The 21,017-nt window shown below is 44.9% G+C and overlaps 1 protein-coding gene across 1 annotated transcript in view; it reads left to right on the top strand.

The window, feature by feature from the left end:
* Nucleotides 1-8,704: 8,704 nt before the first annotated feature.
* Stk17b (serine/threonine kinase 17b) overlaps nucleotides 8,705-21,017 on the top strand; it is a 28,244-nt gene continuing 15,931 nt past the window's right edge. The window contains exons 1-2 of the mRNA XM_038315610.1: nucleotides 8,705-8,843; nucleotides 17,479-17,643. Of these exons, the coding sequence (XP_038171538.1) occupies nucleotides 17,522-17,643 (122 nt within the window). The 5' untranslated portion in view covers nucleotides 8,705-8,843; nucleotides 17,479-17,521. The remainder of the gene's footprint in view (nucleotides 8,844-17,478; nucleotides 17,644-21,017) is intronic.

The following is a 21,017-nucleotide window of genomic DNA, read 5'->3' as shown; positions in this document are numbered from 1 at the left end:
ACTAAGCATATGGCATGGCGTCACCGGCTGCTCTCCTCAGAACCTCTTGCTCCTTTATAGGAGCTGTGTAGCTGAGCAGTAATAACGAAAGTCTTACACTCTACTGGCTGCGAGCTGGATCATAGTTCCAAAGTCTGGGTAAAAGTTCACTGCGGGAGTAGGAAGCCAGCATCTTTTTTCAACTCTGAAAATGTAAATGTTTTAATTTGCTTAAGCAGTTTTTTTTATTTTTGTTGGCAGATAAAGGGCTAAAGGTCAGGGTACGTTTATTTTGTTTTCTTTTTTTAAAAAAAATAATATTAATGATTTCTTTATGGCATTTCAGGAAGGCCGATTGATATAAACAGGATCAAGATCTATATACACAGTTGCTTGTAGGATCAGTCAGAGTTCTTGAGCATCTCTGGATGAGTGAAATTTAAGAATATTAAAATGGGCATCTGAACAGGAGAGCCAGGATCAGGATGAATAGCTATGAAGAATGTCCAAAGTCCTGTTTGCAGATGTTGTAAGTACAGATTCCGCTACTCCCAAACACGGGACTCCAAGCTGCAATGTGTACCACAGATGCCTCTCAGAGTGAACACAGGTAGGGGCCTCCAGAGCCTTTGCTGCTGAGATCTGATATCTCTGCCATCGCAGAGTTGGTCACGACTGATGTAGGACTCCCCCTGCGTGCTTTGAATACGATTGGTTAATAAAGAAACTATCTGGAGCCCATGATAGGGTAGAATGGAGCTGTGTGGGGAAGACCAAGCTGAATACTGGGAGAAAGAAGGGCAGAGTCAGGGAGAAGCCATGGAGCCCCTCTGGAGCCAGATGGAACTTTAGCCGGTAAGCCACAGCCATGTGACGATACACAGATTAATAGAAATGGGTTAAATAAATATGTAAGAGCTAGCCAATAAGAAGCTAGAGCTAATGGGCCAAGCAGTGACTTATTAAGACATTGCATTTCATGCAGGCACTGGAAGCTCCGCAGTATCCAGAGGGACGAAGAAGGAAAAGAGATCAACACGTTAGCATCATTATGAAACCAGTTTTGACACTGGTGTCTCTGAAAGGGTCTTGGCGTCTCTTCATAGTTCTAGAGCAGCTAGGTGGAAGATGCCCCTTGTGACTGATGGGGTCTATCAAATCGGAGCACACAGCCCAATGAAGATACCTTTATTCCTGTCATGATTTTTGCACAGAGATGGGCAGGATTCAGTCTCCGCCAAGTTATTAAAATGATCATGTTCTGAATAGGTAGCAAAACCAAGAGCTGGACTATATTGGTCGTTTTTTTTTTTTTTTTTTTTTTTTTTTTTTTTTTTTTTTTTGGTTTTTCGAGACAGGGTTTCTCTGTGGCTTTGGAGCGTGTCCTGGAACTAGCTCTTGTAGACCAGGCTGGTCTCGAACTCACAGAAATCCGCCCGCCTCTGCCTCCCGAGTGCTGGGATTAAAGGCGTGCGCCACCATCGCCCGGCTTATATTGGTCGTTTTATTGAGCTTTATTTCACTCTCTCCTTTAATTTGGAAATGGGTTACTTCCCCTTTAGTTTCTGATACTGTAGTTCTCATAGGTGGATGCCTTAAGAAATGGTGGACAGGTTATTTTAAGAAAGCCATTAAAAAAGATATAGAACCCTAGAATTATTGCAAATGTAGGATAGAGGTCCTGCATGCTTGGGACCAATTTCCCCTCTGACAGGGTGCATTTATCACATCGAGTGCATTAATACAAACTTGCGGTTATCAGCCACAGCACACTGCTTGTTCAGAGTCTCATTTTCCCTCTTCAGGTTCCCACGCGGGATGTCACATTCAATTCAGTCCCCACAGCACCTCAGACCCTCCTTACCTATGGCTGAGTCTCAGATCTCCCTCAGGTTTGATGGCTTTAGCCATCACTCGGGTGTGTTACAGAGTGCTCTCCGGTCAGGGGTACGGATGTTAAGGGGGAAGGCTTGAGAGGCATGTCGCAGTCAGCGACCCAGACACGGACACAGGTTATCATCTTGACTACACAAGCGTTCCTGACTTTGAAACTTCCTGGGCTTGAGCTGTTATCACTTCCCTCCACTATTAACGCTGCGCTGCTCTCTCTTTCTCTCTCTCCCACCGTGTCTGTCTGGAAGAAAGTCATGGACAGACAGGGACAGACTTAGCTAGGCCGTGACAAGTTCTACCTTCTGCCTGGAAGATATTGCTTCTCTATTGCTGTTTATTGGTTCACTTACTCATTTGAGTTATTATCAGCCCAGGAATATGTAGCTCTTACTCAGACTCGTTGCTCAAAGTCCCTGGCCTTGGTCATTTAGTCTGCAGACACACCCTTGAACACACCCCACGCCCCACACCCCACGCCCCACGTTGTGTGATGGCCCTTGTCTGTAACTTCTTTTCTAGACTCCATGCTAGCTTAGGCCCACTGTTCACCACGGTCCTCTACAGAACCAGCCACGCCCATAAGGAGCTTTGGTTCTTTTGGCTGGAGCATGTAAGACCTGAATACTTGTTGCTTCTTGGGCATATTATTTTTAGGCATTGCTGGCTGACAGTCCAAGGAGAGACACGCACGTACTATGAGCCTGTGTGCATCAATGAACATTTTAGAAAGGTAAGCATCTAGCTACATGAAGATAACCACGAATTCACACGGCTGTGTCGGATTCACTGCCACAGGGGATGTGGCACCTCTTACATTTTATACTGTTACGATATTATTTTAGTAATGAAGCAACTTGAAAATGGTAGGTTTGAGATGGAGACAAAGCATGAGGAGAGTGGGAATTCCAGGGATCCTTGTGAATGATTGGTCTGCGGTGGTGGGGACGGAACCTGGGGTCTTCCACCCATTAGGCCAGCATTGCGTACCAGCTCTGTTCACAACACCAAGGAGATTAAGCACCCGGGAAGTTGTGCTTCTGTGTTAGCAGCTACAGTTAGCAGAGATCTGTAACAGGCTCCAACTCTGCCTCCTTTCTCCCAGCATGCCATTTAGCACCTCTGTTCCCCTACAGCTCTGCTATAGGCCCAAAGCAGTTCCTTTATTAACCAACGAAAGCAACACATAGACAGAAGGACCTCCTACACGAGAGATCCGTAGGTAAAGGTCGTGTGGCAGCGATGGGGTTGGATCCTGGATTCATGGGTAACTACTTCAGTTATGTGGGTAGAACAGACTCCTCCAGTTCATTATCTTCAAAGAAGGAAAGTGTAGCACTTTAATTCATGAGAACGTGTGAGTGGCTCGGGGAATTAACACAAGCTCCCCATTTAGAATCGCCAGGCTCATTATTTGTGAGTTGTTGTTATTTATACCGTGGGGCAAGTGTATTATTATCTCCATTTTACAGATGAAAATAGAGAGGCACAGAAATTTTCTTCTTGCTTGAGGCTTCCCAGCTGGTAAATAAATTAGAGAGTGACTCTCCCATCCACTGTGACCTTTCAAGGGCTGCTGCCCATGTCTGAGCCTGCTTCTCGTCCTACAAAAATAACGTTATGAACGGCTGCTCTCTGTGTCTCAGAGTAGAACACAGCACTGAAAAGATCTTCATGTCAGCGGTACCATAGCAACTGTGTCAAGGGTCTCAGTGAGGAGAGGACCTTTCTCAATACTTGTGGTATTGCCTTAAAGCAGACGAGACAGAGGTCCCTCCTAAAAAGGTAGCCCTTCCCCAGCTCTCCCCATTACTGTCTGTTGTATGAAAACGCAGTGAAGGAAGCTTAGGAAGCTTAGGTATTGCTCTCCTGCTGCACACTCCAACAATGCAACAATGCATGCATTGGGAAAGTGAACAGAAGATCTGCTGGGGAGAGCCGGTAGGATAGTCCAGCTTCTCAAATCAAGTGGATAACAATCCACTCCCCCACGTTTCCTGCCTTGCTCTGCTCCTATCTGCTTCCCTTAAATCCTGGTGCCTAATTCCTTTATCTCACATAGCCCCCCCCCCCCCACCTCCTCCCCCGGCTTCACCATTTATTGAGTCTAGAGATTCACTTTGAATGTGGCCCATCAACCAGGCAAATCCCGAAAGCCATCCTCCTCTTTGCCCTCTCCCTCCCCAGGGATTGACTTCACTGCTTGGTCTTCACTCTAGCGATCTCTCCTGGATTTCGGATGTGTATTCACGTTGCCCTGTCTGTCTCCAGCCTTGGACAGTCACAGGTGCAGTCAATGGACCAGGCAACTCTGGTCCCTTCTCTGCAGGGAGCCTTTGGACCTTCGGAAACTCTCACCGGGTGATGGAAGCCCTGCTTGACGCGGCCAGGCATTGTCTGGTCGTCATAATCACACTGAAATCTCACAGAGGCAGCTGCTCCTTTTATTTCCCTTTTAACTGCAGGAAAACCAAGGACTTTCTAAAGTCACAGAAGGAACTGACAGATAATGCCACAGCCCGAATCGCGTCCTGTAGAAATCCTCTTTCTTTCCCACCCTTCTCGCTGGGTCTGAGTGTTCGAGGCTGGGCCGGGGTGTTCAAGGCTCGGCCGCTGGGCCAGCAGCTCTTTGCTCGGCCGCCATTTGTCCTAAGTCTTTTGGTTTGCAAATAGAAGTCTCTGATGCACAACCGTAAACAAAGTGTGGCCGACAGCTGGGAAATGACAGCTGCAGAGAGAGAGAGAAATGTGGCCGGATGCTCTGGGGGTGGGTGGGATGCCTGCATCATCAGGTGACTCCCAGAAGAGGAAACTGTGACAGACAGGCTGAGGTAAGGGGCGCCGTGAGGTTCAGTCACCCAGGCCTCCAGCCACAGTGTGAGCAGGGACCAACACATTCGCCCTCTCCCTTTGCCCACAGCATTTGATCAATTGTCCACACAAATTTGATTTCTTTGATTTTTCCCCTCTGAAGTGTATATCTGACATATGAATAACAAAATATCCTAGATTAAGAAGCAGGAGACAAAGGGCCAGGCTATATTGTTTGATGATACAGTGCTTGCACAAGGCCCCGAGTCCTAGCTTCAACACTGCAAACTGCAACACAAATAAAAATAAACAAAACTACTACCTAAGCATTTGCTCAGGTACGGGCTAACGATGAGTGTAGGCTTGCAAGAGAGCCTGTAACTTCTCTCATTCCATTTTCTTTCTTTACTTTCTAAACCAAGGAAACTGGGCTAGTAGTGATATTTGAAATTCCACACTTTTCTGATACTATGACTTACTGAAAGCTTGTAGTTTCTCTAGCACTGAATTAGGGCAATCTGAGATTTAGACCAATTAAAAGAGTACATTTCCAGATTCATAGTCCTGGGCAATAAAGCGGCCACCAGCCTGTGTCGATGCAGCCCTCGAAATGTGGTGAGTGGGGCTGAACTTTCCTTTTAGTTCTCCCTACTTAAATTTAATTAAGAAATGTTTACTATGGTTATTTATTTTAAAAATTAATATATTCAAAATCATTTACACATGTGGACCTATTTTATCCTGTGGTAAATATTATGAGCTATAAACACATTTAGTGGTTGAACTGGAAAGGGCTATTGGATGTAAATTTAAAGATAATATAAAAAGGAAGCAAAATGTCCCAATAAAGCCAGGCAGTGGTGGTGCACGCCTTTAATCGCAGAACTCAGGAGGCAGAGACAGTTGAATGTCTGTGAGTTCGAGGTCTGCCTGGTCTACAGAGCAAGTTTCAGGACAGGCTCCAAAAGCTACAGAGAAACCCTGTCTCAAAAAGCCAAAAAGAAAAAAAATTCTAATAATTCGTTCCATGTTGAAATGCTAATACTTTAGTTATACTAAAAAAAATAGTATCAAAATTAACAGAATTTATTTTTTTTAATATGGCTATTAGAACTCTTAGAATTACTAATGTGTATGGTATTTCTTTCAGAAGGCTCTGCCAGTTCCCCCCCCTCCCCCTATAAACTGTAGTGGGTGGCTGCATTGGCATAATGGCCCTAGTCTGTCATGAATTGTGTCTCCGTTTGAGGAAGTCACCTGACTCATCCTGAGTCACTGTTCTTCGCCAGGAAGACTTGCCCCAATTACTTTTGCTAACAGGGGCTAGGAGAGTCAGGAGGTTTGAATCGATGTCTGCAGCATGAGGGGCCTTCACATTTGGGATGTGCATAAGTGGCGTGGTTAAAAAAAACTCTTGATGTCTTCATCTGATATCTGAAAGTGGCATCCCTTGCCTTCAGAGAGTGAAGTGTTTGGAGGCCTGGGCTCCATCCGGTGCGAGTTCCTCTGTTGGGTGGAAGTTTACGCCACGCCTCTACAGAAGTGGTTGACTCCTCTTGCGTCTGGCTGCCTTCAATCTGGCCACAGATGTCTGGACTATTTGGCTGTGGATAGTTTGATGTCATCTTGACACAAACTAGAGTCATTCTGGAAGAGGGACACTCAGTTGAGAAAATGCTTCCCCCAGATTGGCCTGTGGTCCATTTCCTTGATGGATGATCGGTGTGGGGAGGGCCCAGATCACCTTGGGTGGTACCACCTCTGGGCAGGTGGGCCTGGGTGCTGTAACAGAGCGAGCTGAGCAAGCCATGAGAGAGCAGGCTACTAAGAAGCATTCCTCAATGGCTTCTCCACCAGGTCCTGCTTGCAGGTTCCTGCCCTGACTTCCTTCAGTGATGGGCTATGATATGGAAGTTGAAGATGAAATAAACCCTCTCCTCCCTGGGCTGCTTCTGGTCATGGTGTTTGATCAGAGTAATAGAAAACCAACTAAGACAACAGTTAAGAGTGTTTTTGTTTTCCTCTTTCCACGTAGATTGAACTCTAGGACCTTAATATAGAAATACTGGTAGGCGTTCTGGGTATCTTTTAAGGAGGATGCGACAGGAATTGGAGTTTGAAGGCTTCTCCCTGCAAAACACTATCCTCCTCTCCCTCTGGAGGCATTAAACGGAGATGAGGGAGAATTCCTTTCTCTGGTCAATATGTAACTCCTTGATTAAGATATGGTGATGTCTAACTCCAGCTCCACGGGGGAGGAGGGTGCAGCACCTCCAGCCTCCCCTGACACCTGTACTCATGTGTGCACAGCCTTCACACACAAAGGATTAAAAGTAAAAGGTGTTGTGGTGGTGGTGGTGGTGGGAATGGGCTAGGGAGATGTCTCAGTTGGTAGAAATGTTTGCTTTGCTACCACATTGCCCTCAGCTCAGATCCCCACGTAAAAAGCCGGACACAGTGGCGCCTGAATGCGTCACCTGTAATCCCAGTGCTGGTTAAGTGGAGACTAGTGGATGGATCTCCAGAGCTCCCTGGCCTAGTCGAACTGATTCAGGGGGAGACTGTCTCAAAAGGAAGGTGGAGAGCTAACGAGGAGGCCTCTGGCTTCCTCACGCAGGCACACAGATGCACACAGCCCCACGTAAGCACACAAACACACCGCTCCACACACAAAAGCTGACAACCGAGGCACTGTCGAGATGACAAGGGTATAGTTACACACGTGTATACACCAGAAACCACCACAAAGAACCCTCAGAGGGTGCTGCCTCCAGCTTTGATGCCGAGACTTTGGGAGGCAGCTGGTGTTTCCTGAAAGAAAAGATGGGGACAGTTTAAATGGTTTGTGGACACCTGACATATCTATTTCAGTGTGTGACTTTGTTTCCATCCTAACATTAGGCTTCCCTGACCGAAAAAAATGCAATATTCTCAATTTGACAAAGCTTAGAGAAGCAAAACCCTATGCTGAGGCCCATGTAAATAACAACAGACTTCATGAAATGGCCACGATGCTTGAAATGTATGTGTGTTAGGATGTTTGGAAAAGCAAACAGAGGGTCTGGGGAAAGCTTGGTTAAATGTGACAGAGGAGAACAGCTCCCTTTAAAAATGTTGCTAAGATCTTTTATAAGCAAGAGGACCTCACTTCCAGTATCTTTCCCCAATAGTTTTCCACATCTACTGAAAAAAAGATACTTTTCCACCAATTTTAGATTCTATGTGCATATACTACATATAAGTAACCTAGGATCTTATATGTATGTAAACCTACTGTGTCTAGCCCAGAACTTTCAATTTTTTTTCACCGTCTTCAAGATTCTGGGGGCTGGGGCTGGAACTCAGTGATGGAGCCCTTGCTTAGCACATGAAAGGCCCTGAGTTTTCTCCGGACCCTTAACACTGCAGAAAAAAAAAAAAAATTAAAAAAATAAAAAAGTTAGCAATGCCTGTTGAGCAGACGCAGGTTTTCATCCTTTCTCTTAGCTCAGTAAACTAGCAATTAGTTCGTCTTCGGCCTCTGCTACAGTGCCTCGAGCCAGTGTCTCAGGACATCCAGCTGTAGCGATCAGAATCGGGAAATCCCTGAGTCGTGTTTATGGTTCCATGAACTTGTACCGAACCGGCAGCAAACAGAAATCTCTATTTGTAGGGTAGGTTCAGGAGGAAAGGAAGAGGAAGACTTAAAGAACAGGACTTTGGTCGTCACAGAGGCAAACAGGTCTCCGACTTCTGTCCTCTCTGGCGTCTCAGTACTCACACCTCCCGGGGCCACAAGAGGTGGAAAAGGTCGCGCCCGCCCCCGCCCACCCCCTCGGCAGTCCCAGACTGCCAGCAGCCAAGCCTGCAGGCGCCAGGCGCCCCGCCCAGGCCCCGCCCCCCCCGCTGCGGCCCCGCCCCTCAGCACCCGCGGCCGGCCGGCGCCCCGCCCCTCCCTCCCACGTGACGACCCCACCCTCCGCGCGCGCTCCGATTGGCTCTTGGGCGCGAGCGGGCGGAGTCTCCCAAAGTCCAGCGGCCCCAGTCGCGGCTGCACTTTTCAAACCTCAACCGTGAGAAGCAGCGCCGGTCGGCGTCCGTGCGTGCGGCGCTCGTCGCCGGGAGTCGCCTCCCAGGGACCCGGCCGCCGGCGATCAGCCGCTGTGAGCGGGGAAGAGCGCGAGGTGAGCCTGGGTCGCCCCCGCCCCGTCGGGGGGCAGAGCCCGCGGCGGGCCGAGCCGTCCGTCCGTTCGCCGGCGTCGGGGGTGCGGGGCGCGGGGACACGGCGGGGAGCCCGAGGGCCGGGGCGGCCGTCCCGGCGCGTGGGCCTTGTCCGATCGCCTCCACGAAGTGCGTGTGGACGCGGTGGTGGATCCCGGGCTCGCGTGCTGCGGCCACGGGACGCTTTCCCGTCGGGGCGGACGCGCTCGGCCCGCAGCCCCGGAGAAGCTCGGCGGCCATCGCGTGGGCCGCTGTCAGCCCCGGCGTGGGGGAGCCGCAGCTGTTCGCCCGGGCGGTCCGGCTTTCCCGGAGGGCGGCGGGGAGAAGCCCCCTGAGCTGGTGACCGAGCCTCAGACTGCGGTCTGGACCCGTCTCCCGGCCCGGCTCTACCGTGGGAAAAGGCGCTTCCGTCCGTGGAGGAGTAGAGACTAAGTGGCAAGGAACTCCCCGGCCGGCTGGCGGTCGGTCTCGGTGGCTTGCATGGGGGACTAGAGGCGCGCCGGCGTCAGCTTGCAAGTTGGGATGAAGGAATACATCCGAAAGTTTAGTGATTTCGGTCACCCTCAAGCGTCAGGTCCGTGGATGACATTCACCGAGTGTTGGGCTGACGTCATGTTGACATCCGTGGCACCGATAACGCCGAGCCTCGCCGGCAGGTTTGATAGCGTGTGGATTTTTTTAAAAAAAAGTTTTTCAAGTCTAGCAGAGACTCTGTGCCTTGGGCGGCCAGGTCTGCCGCGATACATAGGTGTATGGAACGTGGGATTTTGAACTCCAGGAGCAGAGTTGTATTACAGAGAGATAATAAACTCACTTTCTCATTGGTACACCGTTGTACCGTCTTTAGGGTGAGATGCCCAGAAATGGTTTTCCACAGTTTCGTAAAAATTGAATCACACTGCTTTAAAATCGTGTATATTTCAAAAAAGCTGGTGACCAAGTTTTAGACCCGTGTTCTTTCCCAACCCTTTTCTGATATTAATTCAATTTTCTGATTTTATTATTTTAAGTAATTGGTTTTTTTTGAGATACACATACATTTTATTAGATAATTTTCTAAAATGAAGGTTTTACTCTTAAAGTACATTTACCTTCATGACAGTATGTTTAAGTTAGAGAAACAACATTTCTGTAATCATTTGAAAATCTTTTTTGTATGTGGACAGAGTGGTGACGGTTTCTCTCGGATTAAGTAAAAAATTACAGTTCCAGGTCAGGGAGAAGGCTCTGCCGGAAAAGTGCTTGTCACCAACCTAAATGTCCTGATCCCCTGGGACCTGCATGATGGAAAGAGAGAATTTACTCTCACTGACCTCTCTACTTGCATGTAATAAAAAATTTAGAAAAAAAAGAAATTACAGTTTGGTTAAGGTAGAAGTGGTATTTTAGTAGAGACCTCATTAATCAATGTGAATAACATCTATAAAAAATACAGGCATTTACTAGCAGGCATTTTTTATTAATTTCATTTTTAAGTTTGTACTGACAGCCAGGCAGTGGTGGTGCTTGTCTTTAATCTCAGCATTCGGAAGGCAGAGGCAGGTGGATCTCTGTGAGTTAGAAGCCATCCTTGTCTACAGAGTGAGTTCCAGGACAGCCAGGACTGTTACACAGAGAAGCCCTGTCTGGAAGAAAAAGAAACAAAACTATGCTAACAGTGAACGGTTTACTGGTACTGAGCAAACACACACACTTGTTTCAGCGCTTTGTTCTGTAGCAGTTTGAGAATTATAAAGCAGGATTTCTGTGTCAAAAGCTCTCAGTTTTAATTTTAGAGACTCCGTTTAAAACTCAAATCAGGAAAATCAATTACAAATTTATTCATTTTATTCTTAAATTTTCTTAAAATATAATATAATGCACACTCCCTTTGTCTAAAATTCTTACTTCCTGCATCTTGGCATTCGCTTAGCTGTTGAGCCATATACTCCAAGTCTTGCCTGCCAGTTTGAAAGGAGTCTTGCTTTTTGAGACAGAGTCCCACTGTGTAGTCCAGGCTGGCTTTTACCTCAAGAGATCCACCTGCCGTTGCCTCCCAAGTGCTGAGATTAAAGACATGCGCCACCGTGGCTGCTCATTTCTGATTATCTGTTTATTTCTATGGGGTGCTGGGCATTGAATATGGCCTCATGGACTCTAACAACAGAGCTATGTATGTAACCATACATATTTTATATTTTCTATACCAGACTACTAGAAAAAGATAGGTTTTTTTTCTTGCTGGGTTCAAAGAGAAGTGTTGTTTTCAATCAAGTCACAAGTATCTATTTTTATGATGTTGCTGTGATAAAAGTTGCATTTTTGAGAACATTCTTCATTAAATTGCTTTCTTCTATTTGTGTTTTACCTGAGCATTTAATTCAGTTATTTTGTGCATGTGAGTCCTCTTATATTTATACACAATATGTTTGGTTGATCTCCTTGCTCTCAACTAGTCCAAAAGAGGACGTATTTAAACACTGAGAAACTTGACTGGTGAGATGGCAGGTCTTTCTCATGCTTTAAGGGCCGGATTCCGTTTTGCATTGTGATGATAGCTACTGAGCAAACAGTGCTTTGGCTGTGCTGTTAGTAAACGGTATGGTAATTTATTGTACAACAGAAGCCCGGCTTTCCGCCTGATGAGTGACAAGCTCCGTGTAATTGTTGGCTCACCATTATTTCCGATTTTCAACATCTTCCATCCTACTTCACAATTACAGGATCTATTCTTCTGTGAAGGTGGGGAGAGGAGGTGGCAGTCCTTACTGCCTTGGCCCCATGTCAGGCTGGGGTTCTTTGCCTGGTCTGCAACCCTGGTGTAAACCATACCCCAGGGCTGGACTAGAGTCACTTGGTTTCCTATTGTGATCTTCAGGGGATTAAATTATCGACTTATGCTTGCTGTTGAGTACTTAAACACAACAGCACAGTGCTATCAGAACACACAGCACGTGGGAGCCATCATCTGCCCCCGCCAGTGCTGTGTCCCAGTCCCTGGCCTACTGAAGCAGATTCCTCCTCAGCGTGGCAGGAAGTTGTGTTTTTAGGAATGATAGGGAAGTACATCTTCAGTCTACCTTTTCCTAGATGCAGCTCAGCCTTGGTGCGCGTGTAGAAGAGAGGAGTTGCTCCCCTGCCATAACCGTTCACACTTCCTTCACGCAAATCTAGATTTGCCAGTCTTCAGACAGCACAGCGTGGGCTCTCAGGAAGCGCTTAGCTAACACAGATATTGACGTGCAAATGGGGGGTCACCTGGTCAAAAATTAGTGAGTACAGACTAAATGGTTTTTAAGTCTTGCATTACAATAGATGATAAAGATAATTGTCACATTTCTGAGTCTTGTGATGACCTCGTTTTGAACTGACATTCTATAAGAAAAATCTTAATTATTTAGTCAACTGCTGAAATAATGAGAGACTGCTGAAAGCTTCAGGACTGCAATTTCAAGATTCATCTCAGTTCAGCCAACCCCTTAGATGTACCTAAAAATATATTTTGCTGTGCCTTACCTATAGACTTCTAGTCAAACGTTTTTAATCCTTACTAGGGACGCTGTGCTGAGTTGCGTAAGCTCAAGTGAAAGGTTGTCCTCTGGACACAAAGTATGCTTGCTCTCTAACGTTCAGGTTCCAAGTGGTGTGTCGAGAGCCCTCTTGTTTGAAGATAGACATGCATGAAGAAAGGCATGGAAGTCAGCCTGGGGTGGGGCAGAGCATGCATAAGAAGTAGCCCTTTAAGGAAAGGTAGGATGTATGTTTCAGGCAGAAACATACACAAAGTAAAGCAAAGAAGTGGAGATCAAATAGGAAACTGAAGCATGAGAGGAACCGGAGCTAGGGCATATTGAGCTTCCGGGGGTCTTTGAGCGTCACACACAGAGGATTTTACGTTACAGTTCCTGGGGCTAATAAAGGACTCAGCACAGGCACTTATTTCTCAGTGCTTTTGGGATTGCATTCTGTAGTTTCTGCATTCACAGGCTCTTTGCATTTGATAACTTTGAAACCAGTATTGCGATGAATAAGTTTTAAGTAGAACTGGTTAGAGGGTTTGAAGGTTGTTTATTTCGTGTTCGTAATACTGGCTTTCTCCACGCAGCTCAGCCAAGGCACAGACCAGATCTAGCATTTCCTTCTCTTCCTTCCTTCCTTGATTCCCATCTGAATTCCTATTGTAATTATCATAATGGGAGTTAGTGGAAACACTGGAAAGAGTGTGCGACACCATGCGTGTGCACCACGCGAGTGCACAGCTGACATCTCACTGTGTTTCTGTTGTGCCTCCTGTCGTTGTGTCTGTGATTGCTTACGAACATGAGTTCACCAAGTCCCCTATGTCTTTATTGGTATAGTCTGATAAAATATTCAGTGATTTCAAATTGAGTAAGATAAATTGGTAATTTGAATTTAGAATGTTACGTTCTTGTTTAGAATTGGCTATAAACCTATGAATTGTAGAAGACAAGATTTCTGGATTGTTTATTAGCAATGAGAACTTGATGATAATTTGAGGACAGACAAGGAAAGGCAGAACTGACTGGCAGCCCTCATGTGTATTGTTTGACAGGCAGCCCCCGTTTGTGAAGACTTTGTTGACCAGAGATGACTTGTGCTCCCTTATAGGCAACACTGGCTAGAGGAGAAACAAGAAACACCTAGACTGACAGCTCTTAAGGAAGTTAGGAGGAGGCAAACAAGAAAGCTGTATGGATCCTTCAACAACTTCCGGTGCAGGTGTATCAGCAATAGGTAGATGTGCCTATGGACTGGTCTCTTGAAATGTCTTGTCCTGCGGCAGAACTTGTATCCCAGGAGATAGAGAGAGCCACGATGAGATGAGTCAGAGCATCACAACTCATTTGCATATTTAAATGTATTTGGAAAGCTGCAATTGCCCAACCCTGTTTTTGGCTGCATCTGTTGTCATACAAGTACCTGTGCTATACTCATCATTTCTGGTGACCATCATATGGGTGTTAAGGAATTTTTTAGGGTATGTTAATACATGCCAGAGACCAGTTAGGAAAGTCCTTTAAGTGGGCTGATCAATAAGATCTGATTTAGACTACCATTGTGCATTTCACTTCCTTTTATTAAAAAAGAAGCTATGTTCCCTTCTTCCTCGTATAACTAAAAGCAGGCTTGGCCACACGTAATTCTCACTAGTGTACTTGTCACACTTTGGACTCTTGGTCTCAGTATTGGACTTTTCTCAATACCCACTCTGTATGTGTAGAATTATTCTCTGAAAATTTCATGCATGTATACAGTGTATCTTAATCATATTTGTGCCCACCCCTCCCCCCATCTTCTCTTAGGACTGCATCACATCTTCCTCCTAACGTCATGGTCTTATTTATTTATTTAATCTCACTGAGGCCAGTATGTGCACGGCTGCTAAATTATCACATGGGGAATTTTCAGTGACCATGCTCCTAGAGGAAAGGGGCTCCCCCTCTTCTAATAGGTCATCAACTCCTGATAGAGCCTCCGTTAGGGGTGGGGCCAAGGGAGCACCTCCCCCTGCTAGAACTTTCTCTGTGATCTTGTGCAGGTGAACACAGCAGCCGTGAGCTGAACTGTGCAGCCCATGTCTCACCCAAAGGAGAGCATTTCACAGCACCCCGTCCTCCAGGTCGTAACGTTCTCCCCACAGTGTTCCTGACTAAGTTTAGTCAAAAAATGCTCAGTGTTTTAAACACTGATTAAAACAGTACACTGATTTTTGTTTAGATTATAGCCTGAAGTCATACATAGTCTCTGTATGAGAACTGACCTTTAATTTGGATAATGAAACACCATCAACTAACTATACGTAAAAGCAAAGAAAATGTTGAGACCTTGAGAAACCTGGCCAATAATGGTTACTGAACTGATTTATCATACAATCTATAAACTTTTATGTCTTTCATTTCATACTTAATGAAGTAAAAAGTCATCTTTCAAAGTGCAACTTTGTTGAGTGTTAATATGTGGATTTTAGAGTTTCAGATTTTTGCAGTGTTTTTAAAGTTATAAATTATGCTTAATTGAACATAAATCTTTGATGCCATAAAAGGATCGTATTACCTCCTGAAAACTGAGAGTAGACTATGCTTATTCATAAAATGTTTATTGGTTTTAGTTTCTATGAGAGGCAAATATCTTAGAATCTAAAATTTATATTAAAAAAACTCATAAATTTGTCTCTCTGATTACTTGCCATGTTTTTTTGTTGATGAAAGGTGCTGGGACTATAGCCCAGTTATGTCAGTGACTGAGCCCCGGCCTTCTGTTTGTGGAACTTGGAATAATGGAAGTGTAACCATAAGCATGGGCTCACAATAAAGGTGGCACCGGAAAGCCCTACCCTAACTCCACGTAGAGACAGATACTTGGGTTGATTTGTCAGAGAATAAAATATGACCCGTGAACTGAATGTCTGCAGCACTAGGGAAGTATGAAGAAGTTCACGCCACTGGGTGTGATGGCACAGGCCTGTAATCCCAGCGAGAGAGAGAGAGAGAGAGAGAGAGAGAGAGAGAGAGAGAGAGAGAGGATTATAACCAGTTCAAGGTCTCCCTGGATTACACAGAGTTTTCTAGGCTAACCTGGACTGTATAGTGAGACCCTTAAAAACAAAAACACCCAAACCAGGCGGCTTTCCTCTGTGGTCATTTTCTGCCAGTGTTGTCTTGCCTCGCACTCATGTTCTTTTAAGAACACGGAAGTCTTAGTGCATCAGCGCCTACCTTACTGGCCATTTTAACTTAGCACCTCAAACGCCCTTATCTGAAAGGGCAGTTTGAGTGGGAGTTACTGGGGGTTAATATTTCACTAACAGATACAAAGAAGGTGTAGTTTGCCCTAGAACAGTAGCTGTTAGGATCCCCAAACTCATGTTGAATCCCCATTGCCAGGCTCCCTTTCCCTCCTAGAGGAGGTTTTGTTGTGTAGCCCGGCAGAGGCAGACCTCTTACTCCGTGTGGTTCAGGTTGGCCTCAGACTCCCAGCTGTCCTTCCTGCCTTAAGCCTTCAGACTGTTTTAGCCTTCTGAGTGCTGGGTTCATAGGCGTGCACACCACCGCACCCAACCATTGTGAGGTGTTCAGAGGGTGAGGACTTCAGGCTGTTGTTAGAGCCACTGGGAAGTGATTAGGGTTAGGTAAGGTCCTTAGGTTAGAACCCCATGGTGATGAAGCATCCTAGGGGCTTTATGAAAGGAGGGAAGAGACCAGACAAGTGCACACACTCCTTGTCTCTTGCCTTGTGATGCTTTGTGATGTCTCTGGACTCTCCAGCAAGAAGGTCACCATCATTTGAAGCTCCTTGGCCGTCTGCTTCCAGAACTGTAAGCCAAAAATATGCATTCTTTCTTTAGTAATAGCGCAATTGCTGTATTGGCCTTCCAATATAGCGACAAGAACCAGGCTGACACAGTTGGGAACTTTAAACTGCACGGCCTCATGGCAGTAATGAAGAGTAAATGGAATTCAGACCCGAGCGTTTCAGCTCTGTGTTTTTCAGTGTACTACACTGATGCTCTTAGGCTCCTAGAGATGTACCTCCAACTACCTAGAGGAGTTTTCCTGCGGGACCAAAGGTTACAGAGAAACAGTTTGCAAATTTGAGAATTGAACAGGAAACTGCTCCCGTCACACTGCCTATTTGCTGAAATACAGAAGAGAATAGTTTGCATTTGAATTAAAATGCAAAATTAAAAAAAAAAAAAAACCCAGTTCTGAAGCAGGAAGTGAGGCAGGGGATGTGGCAGCGAGAATGGTCTAGAGGGTTTTATAGAGGGTGCTAGCGGACTGATTCCTGGCCTTTCGTTAGGCAGAGGTGGCAGAGGCCACCATAATTACACGAGTTCAGCTCATGTGAACCAGCAGTTCGGTAGTGAAGCTTCATAAAGCTTTAATATCAGTTAATATGAAGCAGGAATTTCACACTAGACATGGCCACATAAAGTACACGAAGCTGCAGACAGTCTGAGCTCACATGCGGATTTGAACTCTGGGTGGGTGATTATCTCTGACCAGTCCCTGACCCAGCGAAATTACTGAGTTTTCCTGCAAGGCCCACTCAGCATTGGGCTCTGCCCTAGGAAGAACTCTTCACATCTAGGGGAGTTTCTAGATTTAGTTTTGAAAAGTAGCCAGTCCATGAACAAGTTCTATTTTTGTGTTTCACAGGACTGTAATATAATTCACAAAATGTGAACTTGCCCCCAAGCTTGTTTGACCATATGAAGTTAAAACAGTCTTTACATTGCTGCGCTAAATTGCACAGGTGTGTGAAACCTGTCACGTAAGAAGGGTCGTTCACAATCAAATGATGATCACCTCGTTCCACTTTCATCATAATGATTTTTACTGTTTTCATATCAATTTCATTTAGAAGTGAAGTCGGTAGCTTTGTTTCTGTGCCATAGAGGAAGGGTACCAGTTTAAGCTTCTAGCGTTTTCTCCGTGTGAAGAGCATGGTTTCTGAAATCAGCCTATCTGCACTGTGGTCGCGTCTTAATACTATATTTGGACTTGTGCGCTGTAGTGCACATCCTGCCTGAGATAATGTCTCTCTTTCTTGTTACATTTAAGTGACAACCTCTCTTCCTGTCTCCCCTTCTAACAGGTAAAAGTGCGTGTCCAGAGAAGCAGACCTGCCGTCGTCTACCATGTCTCGGAGAAGATTCGATTGCCGCAGTGTCTCCGGCTTGCTGACCACCACTCCTCAAACGCCAATGAAGAAGGAAAATTTTAATAATTTCTATACACTTATGTCGAAAGAACTCGGGAGGTAAGGAGACTTTGATATGTGTTTCTGCTATAAAGTTCACTTGGACCACTATCAGTAATTAGAAAGAAAAGCTGCTACCTCTGCTCTCTTAGGTGACTAGGAAGCAACATCTGTGGAGGAGTTCATATCCAGCGGCCGCTCGACTGCTCAGCTCTTCCTGCGTCTGTAGTGGGAAGGGGCAGTTAGGCCTCCATCTGTGCTCTGCCACTGGGTGTCTGGGTGACTCCAGCTGTTAAACCTACCTCTAAGTGCCAGTCTCATCTTCTCAAGAAGAGATGCGGACCCTACACGGATGCTCTCATTGAACTCATTTAGAATTTTCAGGGTTAAGTCACCTAATGTTTGTGAAGTGCTTAGCGAGGTGTTATATGCTGTGGCTTTAATACGTTTGTTTCTATTTCTGGCTACTGTGTTTGTCTAAGAGAGAAATAGATGCTTCTCTCTCTCTCTCTCTCTCTCTCTCTCACACACACACACACACACACACACACACACACTTTCATAAATGAAGACTATTTGCTGTCTGATACCACAATTTATATCACAAAGAGCTGGTGTCCTATAAATAGAAGCTGTATGAATTCTGCCTTGGCTCAATCAGATACATCTTTCTCATGGCCAAGGGTGCCCTTGACACTTAGTACTGCGGTAGTTTTGATATGCTTGAGAATTAGAAAAGCTGTGCCCAGTTATTTATCTGTTGTGTGTCTTCTTAGTTAAGTGTGATGGTGAAGGGTCAGATGACCGTGGTCGTGTATATCTTCAGGTTTTTGTGTGTGTGGAAGGAAGTCAGTGGTTTGTTTTATGTTACAGCGATCTATAAAGTCTGTTTTTATTAATGGATAGACAGTAAACCAATATGATTACTTTAGCCTAAAAATCTCCGTGTGGAACCTCAGATTTGCTGACCGTGAACTCTAATTCTTTGCTGGCGTCTTTGATATTTAGTAGAGGCTAGCCCTGGCTTTCCACTTTTTCAGATGTTTCATACAGCCTGCTTTCATAACATAAAGATGAACCCCTCTCTCTCTCTCTTCACTGTAGAATTTTTTGCTTTCTGCTCTGCTAATCTCTATTTGATGGACACAGTTTTCTTTTTGTAGCTGCACGCAGTATGTGTTGAGGTAGTAGTCTTTCACATGTTTAAACAAAGCTGAAACATCGCTGGTTCCCTTAAGTGCTTATCATGTGATCCAATATCCAGATCGCCTTCCTTGGTCCAGTTACCCTCTTTTGGACCTCTTTCTGCTTCTGATTGTTTCTGTTGAAAAGAGAGGCCTGTATTAGACACAGCATTGTTAATAGCTTCCTCTTTGGGTTCTAAGCAGACTAGTGAAGAAACCCAGCATGCCATTAGGTGCCCGTCTGCCTCCTGTACATTGTTCCTCTCTCTCCTCCCTTTACTCCATCCCTTTTGATCACTGGCTGTGTCCAGTCTGTCATACGGCATCATGTTATTCCTCTTGAGCTAGGAGCTACTTGAGCTGCCTTGACTCTGGATCAGAATTTGTGTGATGGTCTTAGTTGTGTGCTCTTTTTTTCTTAGTTGAGAAGATAGACTAAATGAGTTCAAGTTGCCTTTTATTGCCAAACATCTGGAAATTGCTCTGAACAGATACTTAGACCATGACTCGTTTAATCTATACCGCAAGAAGCATTCTCACCTATTTTTCTAGGTTCCTGTTTGGATGAGTAACTTTATTAGGTTAACTTTGAAAAATAATAGGTATAGTAGCTAATGAGGGCTTCTCCCTTTAACTTTGTAGAGAACGTGAGTCGGCCCACTCTTAGCTGTAAATTGTCTTACAGCGGTGGTGTCATAAGGAGCCATCATGAGTTGCAGTTAGTTTGCTTTTAAACGTTTTAAACATGAGCAAAAGCTCATGGTAGGAGCTGATTAAAACCGAGTCAGACTGCTAATATGCTGGCATCAGATGTCGTCATGGAAGAGACCTAAATTGTGCTTTTGAATTGCTTTGGGCCAGTGACTCACATGGTAGATACTGATGCGTTTAATTTTTAACCTTGGCAATTAAAAATCATATTATTTTTTAATTTTCTGTCCTTTAAGATCCTTTCAAGCTCACAGCCAGTCTTAGTGTGCGAGCCTTGTGAAGTGAGTCTGGGTTCTGAGCATGTTTCTCTGGGCGGCCTGCGTGTTCTGTAACATATAAACATAATTCTAGCATGTGGAAAGCTAGAGTTATCTTTCTGTGTCAGCTTGACTTTAAAATTTAATTTTGAAATGCCAGTGTTTGAGAGTGTGTTTCCCTTTAGCAACACAAAGGACACTGTATAAAGTAAGTCTAAGTTCATTTTTCGCTATACTCAAAAAACTGCATTGTTCCTGTTTTTTAACATGTTGGATAAGTTTTTTCCACCCCTCCCCCAGCTGAGGCAAAGTTTCATGGGCCTTGTGGTTAGAAGGGTGAGGCAGATTCAGAAATAAATGTCAGCTTCCTCTGTGGCTTCCCCTCCCCCTCCCTTCATATTTTTATTGTGTGTTGTAGATGCAGAGAGTACTGGGTAGACGTTTCTCTGCTGGGAAACTAGTCAGCTCTGCCCTCTGAAGGTGTGTGTGGACTAGTATTATTAAGGTTTTACATTTTCTTGACTGTCTTAAATTTGGTTCAGGAACATTATATATTGAAGATTATTTTTATACTTCTAAACTGCAACTAGCATCTTAAAATGTAAAATAGATACTTGATTGTTCCCCTTAAAGCCTCTAATATTTATGCTAAAATATTTATCTTGTTTCACAGTATGTATGACTTTATACATGTGTGATTATGTGTTAATATATGGATATAACTTCATCAAGATTGCAAATGTGGTAGTACACACCTTTAATCCCAGCACTCCAGAGGTGGAGACAGGCTCTGAGTATGGGCCGGCCTGGTCTACAGAGTGAGTTCCAGGACAGCCAGAGCTAGCCAGAGAACCCTGTCTTTAAAAAAAAAAAAAAAAAATGTATGTAGATTTAAAAACCTAGCATAATGTGTAGTATCATAGTAGGTCCACAAACTCTGATGCCTATCAGATGCTCTTTTGTGTTAGTTTGCAGATATAGATTTTTATAGACTTGATTAATGAGACTTGATAAATGTTTCCTTTGCTCGTAGTGCTTTTCCTTAGCAGTGAACATGTCAGGTGACCATTCATTGCCCATGACATTTGGTCAACTTTGTCCTGGCTCATGGGAGTAAGAGTAGGAAGTCTCAGGAAAGCCAGAAACAGTGAAGTAAAAGTAGGTGAAACTTGTTCATCTTGCTATTTGTTTTTGAAGTGATTCTAGTGCCTAGATACTGTCATGTGACTAGCATGTCGTGATGTCACCACAACTGCAAACTGTGTCTTTCAGATACATAGCT

The sequence above is a fragment of the Arvicola amphibius genome, chromosome 18, assembly GCF_903992535.2.
Source record: "Arvicola amphibius chromosome 18, mArvAmp1.2, whole genome shotgun sequence".
NCBI classification, from domain to species: Eukaryota; Metazoa; Chordata; class Mammalia; order Rodentia; family Cricetidae; genus Arvicola; species Arvicola amphibius.
Note: the sequence above shows the minus strand (reverse complement) of the source record. Positions and strands in the feature narration are given on the sequence as shown.